The 6,264-nt window shown below is 42.3% G+C and overlaps 1 protein-coding gene across 2 annotated transcripts; it reads right to left on the bottom strand.

The window, feature by feature from the left end:
• Positions 1–593: 593 nt before the first annotated feature.
• Positions 594–3,776, bottom strand: LOC134304816 (serine/threonine-protein kinase pim-1-like). Of its 2 annotated transcripts, none has more exons than XM_062990052.1 (12): positions 3,580–3,776; positions 3,403–3,501; positions 3,175–3,237; positions 2,958–3,052; positions 2,721–2,771; positions 2,181–2,553; positions 1,907–2,083; positions 1,686–1,798; positions 1,410–1,443; positions 1,021–1,329; positions 800–919; positions 594–692 (listed from the first exon to the last, which is right to left on the bottom strand). In XM_062990052.1, exons 1-8 carry the CDS (start codon positions 3,749–3,751, stop codon positions 1,692–1,694), a joined length of 1,137 nt encoding a protein of 378 aa, XP_062846122.1. In that variant the 5' UTR covers positions 3,752–3,776; the 3' UTR covers positions 594–692; positions 800–919; positions 1,021–1,329; positions 1,410–1,443; positions 1,686–1,691. The 2 variants fall into 2 exon arrangements, with proteins under 2 accessions (XP_062846122.1, XP_062846121.1); XM_062990051.1 differs by having other exon boundaries at positions 1,021–1,118.
• Positions 3,777–6,264: the final 2,488 nt, after the last annotated feature.

The raw sequence follows: 6,264 nt of genomic DNA, 5'->3' as shown, positions 1-6,264 counted from the left end.
TTTTCTGTTTCTGTTGTTTAGCGTGTACAGAACAATGAGAGATCTTTGGACAGACATAAGGAGTGCCAGTGGAAGAGTTCTAAACAACAGTGATGTGCTGGGGAGTTGCACAGTCTTGGATTAAACACATGAAAAGTGTTCCTGTTGATGACCACTGGACTAGAGTTTAGGAGATCAGTGCCTTTATGATGTGTTTTAAATATTTGTTGTTGGAATGTCAGAACATGTCATATGTAACATGTTTTAATGAACAAAATCAGTTTAGTGAAAAGCTTTTTGTTACATGAGATTAGACCCTCTGCTAAGGTCTAAGGTCAGGTTTACTTTAGTGATTTAGGTGAAGTCTTGTTCCCTCGAATGTTGCTGGACAAAATGTGTCTAATTGTCATTTTGATGTGTCAAGGGTCATTTTGATCATTTGTTTTCATATCCATACATTCTCAGCTGTACAAAACTACAGCTGCAAGAAAAGGTCATTCCAAACTTGTTTAGGATTCATCTACATTTCTGCATCAATTCTTTATAAAATGTGCTCTCCTGTGTTGTGCAAGTCATAAAGTGGGTAAAGAAAATACACACGCCAGTACAAACAGTTTTATTCAATATTTTATTGATTTTGTTTCATCTCTTGTCTCATACACCACCACAGAGAAGGTCAAAGTGCTTTCAGGACGACAGACGTGGTCATTGATCTGTAGGGACACAAAACAATGTGCTGACCGTTAAATGATCATCAACTGCAATCAAGGCACAATACACATGTGTTAAAAGTCTGCAGGTTCCATTCCCAGACACCAACCGTAGATTGTTGTGGTGACTCAGGGACGTTTCATCTTCTGCCGGGTATCAGGGTGCTTGGGCCCAAATCTGATCTGGTTGCTTCTTCCAGTAGGTTAGACTCGTTCATTGATGGGGCTTTCTACAAGACAATTACCCAGAACACACACACACCCATATCAATCATTGATGTTAAATGATGTTAAACTCTTAACTGCCTAAGCCACTTTCTCCAGCACTCACCTTTCTGATCCAGCGTGGTATTTACACGGTGCTGAGGAATGGAGGTGATCTGAACCTCAGCTAGAAACCTCTGGATGTGTTCTTGTAGCAGACCTGTGCTGTGGTGGTGAAAACATAATGTGAGATTGATTTCCCTCATGTGTTAAGGGGATGTTAAGCTAATAATTATCTGAGGGGGGAAACGGATGAAAAGCAGCTTGAAAAACTTCAGTATTATTCAGTCGACTGACTCATCAAGCTGATCCACAAAATGTTGCTGATCTCCAAATCACACCTGTTGTGTTTTCTGGTGATCATGCTCTCAGATAACTTTGACATAGCATAAAAGCAATCAGTGGACGGTTTTGTTCATACACATTTAGTCATTGCTTAGTCTCCGATATGCTCACCCATGATTTGTCTGCTACAAACCCGTGCAGGTGCCTGTAAAGTAAAGAAAAAAAAACAAAAAAAAACAGTTTGACATGAGGAATTGTTGTTATAGCTGTAAAAATGTATGATTTTATTTGGTTAAAAGTTCTTTACACACCAATTACTAAACTGGTGTCTTTAATGTTATTAGCAAAATGTAACGATGATTCATTGCAACATGTGATCTGGCCTATATGCTAACACAGACTCTTAGCTATATCCATTTAGGTCTATCCTTATGTGTTCTGACTGACCTGGACTTAGTTCCTAAGGATCTCTGGAAACCAGTGGTGCTCCAGGATCATCTCGAGGCTGGGTCTCTTATTCGGATCCTTCGCCAGGCAGCGTCTGATCAGATGACGACAGGCTGTGCGTGCAGTGATCGAGTCATTACAACATTGTAATAGAAACTTTTTAACATCACTTACAACAAAACAAATAGAGACATGTTTCTTATGTTTCTGCATTTTCTTACCCTTAGACACACCAGCTTTGAAGATCAGGTGTCCAGCAGCGATCTCCCTCTCGTTCCAGAATGGCAGCTCTCCACACACTAGAACAAACAAAAGGACGCCCAGGCTCCACACCGTTGCAGCGCAACCGTGATACTTACCTTCCTCGATCCATTCAGGTGGGGCGTATAGCATGGTGCCTGAATAAACGTGAGAGAAACGGTTCACACACACGGCTTTCCTATGCCATCGCTGTCATCTGTGTGTCATAGCTACTGAACGCCGAGGTACAATTACCTGCAAAACGTCTGTAGGGGGTCGACTTCAGCAAGTCCCCACAGCCAAAGTCTATGAGCTTGACCTCTAAGGTGTGGAAACTGACCAGAAGGTTCTGCTCCTTGATATCCCGATGGAGAACCCCGCGATTACGGCAGTGACAGGCGGCGAGAACCACCTGCCACATGATCATCTGAGCCAGACATTCGGGAAGCGAGCCGTTCCTTCGGTATTCGTAGAGGTCCATGCAGCGGGCGGGTCGCTCCAGGATCAAGACGTAGCACTCGGGCATGTCGAACCATTCCAGGAGCTCCAGGACGTATTTACAGCGAGGTGGCTCGGACACCATCAGCATCAACGCCACCTCTACAGGGAGAGCGTTCTTCTCGCCAAGCTAATATTTGAGCAGACATGGTTAGCATGGGGTTGGAATAGGCAGAGTGACGGTTACATTAGATGCTATTTTGCATTTTAATGCATTATGTCGTTTATAAGATAAGGTTTTTTTATATGGTTGATGCATCTTTGTTATATTTCACAAGTGAAACAAATGTTACTTACAATGGTGATGAATCTGTCACAGCCACTCTTCAGCACAACCTTAATAGCAACCTATTAAAACATGCAAAACAAAACGATTCAAATCAGGAACGAATATTACGGGAACGTACTTTACAGCTCGGCCAACAATAACCAAAAGGGCCGTTGGCTTTTTAACTGCAAGTTTGATGACGTGTAGTCATTGTAATGATCGACAATTCTCGTGTCGCTCTGAGCAGAGCTGAGTAAATATCTCACCTGTTTTCCATCGGCCTCACGAAGTCCTGCAAACACAGAACCGCAGCCTCCTTTCCCCAGAAGCTTTCCCACTCTGTACCGGCTATTGAAGCACTCTGTAAAGCGGGGCGTGTTGTTAATCTGATAGAAACTCCAGTGTTCTCAGTAAAACTCATGAGCAGTATGATTTAAGCTCTAGAAAATATTTGTTCTATAAAAGTTGTGAGGCTGGACAGACCTTTGGATGGAGCTCTGCCTCTCTGGACCGAGTGCTTTCCTGTAGTCGTGCTCTCATCACCAGCTGTTGTTCACACAAATGTTATTTAATCGCTGTTAGTCACTAACACATCAGATGTACAACACGTGTCTAGAGCTTTACAGTTAGAGTCATACGTTACAAATGTTTTATCATTAAATCTTACCAGTTCACAATATCATTGAATGGTTCAGTAAAGCTCTGGCTGACCTGTGTGGATGGAGTCGCTGGAGGAAGTGCTGGTGCTCAGTTCCTCCGGGCTCTCTTCAATGTGTGAGGTCCCTCCAACTGTAGCTTTAACGCTCTCGACTTAAAAGACGTGTTTTGTGTTAGAATCAGTTTTATATCGACTTTCAAACAATCACAGAGTGAATCTTTCAAACCAACCTGAAGTTCCAGAAGCGGATCGTGGACGTAGCGAGTCTCTCTGTGTGTGTTGTGATCCACGTGATTTAGAGGAGCTACTGGATCCTTCCTGTTCTGGGCTCAAATCCACCACCTCATCTGATCGGGAAGTGATGGAGTCGTCTGTTCGGTCACCATCTGTGTTAGCAACCATGTTCTGAATGGTTCTGATCCAAGCCTCTCTATTCTCCTCTGAATCAGCCTGCATAACCCAGATCCTACACACACACATACACACACCCTGAATATGGCACGAATCTACAGCACAACAGAGTGCTCTGGTTTTCATGTCATTTCTATTATAAAGAGAGTAAAATGTTCCTTTTTCAATTCATCTTTCTTTAGCAGAACTGTTGCACAGCCACGCCCTTCAGCGTGTCATAATAAAAGAAAGAAAACGAATGCCTGATGGTACACTGGACTTACTTTGTAGGTGAAACCACCTGGAAGCAGCAACGGCGTCCGATGCTCCTGTAGTGTTTGGCCGTGCACTGGCGTAAATCGGCTATGTCCACCATGCTATTCTGCTGGGGCACAAAAGGTTTCTTAAACATTTCGTTACCTCTAATATTCCAGTTTTAAATCAAAGCACAAGCAAAACAACTCAAACTTTAGCAAACGAATGCTTAAAACTGATTGTTCAGGAGCAGTTTCTCCTTTTCATGTTGATTTTGATGAAGGCCACCATTGCTACTGATTTTACTTTAGACAAAGGACACGTGACTAACCCTGGATTTCTTCTTGTACATAAGGTGGTTGTCCTGAATCAGGAACCAGCGCCTGAAGGAAAGAAACAGAAACAAAAAGAAATCACATAAAGAAAACAAGTGCATAGTACTGAAATGGTTCTGCAGGGTTTCACCTGTAACTAATACAATGATATAAATGAGCTTCACATTAAATCATTCAGAGTTGAATCGTCGTGTATTCTGATTTAACAAGCCGTTGATCAGTCTGAGTCAGTAACATGTACAATGTTTAGGAAACGATTGCTATGATGGTTAGAGGTGTTTAATTAGCCATTCATTTCTACCTAAATGATTGCTCATCGTGTGTTCTAGCTCTCTACACACCTGTTCCATGTTTTAAATACATTACTGGCCCTCTTCAACAAGTATCCCTCCATAACTATCTGGTTCTCTGCATCCACGCTGCCCTCCGGTTCGATCTCGCCACCACAGACGTCCTGAAAAGACATCTGAGGACGAACTCCACCGAACGGCCAGCACAGACGTAGACTGGTCAAAAAGCGTCGCATTAGAGAAGGACGGTCGGTAGCACGTCTCTCCTGTTCAGCAGCCATCGTGAGAAATGATGTACAAACACTGAAGGTTCAACTAAACTGAGCTCTCATAGAACACTCAGTGTCATCACAATGATGTCACAAAGGTAGAAGGTCTCAGTGCTGCAGCGCTGCAGGTGATGGTGTACATTTAAATTTCACCATTTGTTTTATTTTTCAATATTTTACTCAAATTATTTTACCCCCCCCCCACACACACACCTAATTTATTAAAAAATGTCCCTCTTTTATTTTACAGTGTTTATTATTTCTTTTATTTGTGCTGTTAGTGATAATTACTGTAACCTTGCACAACATGTGTATCAAATACATTTACACCAATTATTTTTAGTCAAAGAATAAATAATGAATGATTAGAAACAGCTGCTGAAGAAACACTTTTTAACTTTTTCAAATGCTCCAATCAGTGTTATGAAGGCGGCAGAGAGGAGATGGCTCCATCTGGCCACACTTTAACTCCCTTTGTTTTCACACGTTTGCTGAGCGGCACACACACACACACACACACCTGGAACAAAGAAAGGTGATCAGACCTAATCATCAGATCCTCTAGATTGGCAGATCAATGACTTTTAGTTACAGTTGAGTCTGTAAACCTTGATTTATTTACATGAATGCACAGACCTCCTCCTCGATTCCTACCGAAGTTTACTGCCACTCTGTCCGCTCTGAACATGCTTCGAATATCCAGCTCCACCGCGCTGTTACAGTTCAACCACGTCTGAATCATGATGTTACACTCCACCATCCACCCACGTGTTGTGGTGCACAGTCGCAGCTCATCCATTTTGTTTGCCAGAGGTTGTACTAAAAAGTAATTAAGGGAGACGAGACTAGACACAAGTATTGGTCACTACATGGTACTAAGTACCATGAGTACCATGAGGGCAGAGTCAGACTGACAAAGATTTGTTTAGTATTGCAGTAACTTCAGAGCTAAAAACAGAATTAGCTGGATCTACAGTACATTGAAAATGTACCTTTTTATGGTATTAGATTATATGTAGTGGTACATTTTAAGTGTTTTTTTCTTGGTTGATTTCTTGGTTGGTGTGCTAGCGTGTTTTTCCACTGTGCTAACCAAGCGCCTCATTTTAAATATTAGTGAGGTCCAATGGGTGATAAGGTCAGTGTTTTTTAACTGAGATGCTTTTCAGATCTTTCTCTGTGTAATAATATTAGTTCCCTCAACTGTTGGCACAAATAGGAGAACTTTTCCACCGGAGCTCGCTGTTAGCATCGCGGCTATCCTGCTCTACCGAAGCAGAGCCTCTCACAGCAGAGGATTCTATCAGAACACCGCTATGGGGCCAAAGAAAGCAGTAGTAAACGCAGATGAGGATGTGGTAACAGTGGCTTTATTA

Source organism: Trichomycterus rosablanca, unplaced genomic scaffold (assembly GCF_030014385.1).
Source record: "Trichomycterus rosablanca isolate fTriRos1 unplaced genomic scaffold, fTriRos1.hap1 scaffold_118, whole genome shotgun sequence".
Taxonomy (NCBI): Eukaryota; Metazoa; Chordata; class Actinopteri; order Siluriformes; family Trichomycteridae; genus Trichomycterus; species Trichomycterus rosablanca.
This window is presented reverse-complemented; position numbering and strand designations above follow the sequence as displayed.

Bases quoted from the DNA above. Each gene is read 5' to 3' on its own strand.
- LOC134304816 (XM_062990052.1), bottom strand. From the start codon at position 3,751: ATGGTTGCTAACACAGATGGTGACCGAACAGACGACTCCATCACTTCC. The intron at 2,084-2,180 runs GTAATTGTACCT...ACGTTTATTCAG, and splicing joins CCCCTACAGACGTTTTGCAG to GCACCATGCTATACGCCCCA. The intron at 1,799-1,906 runs GTAAGAAAATGC...CTGCACGCACAG, and splicing joins CAAAGCTGGTGTGTCTAAGG to CCTGTCGTCATCTGATCAGA.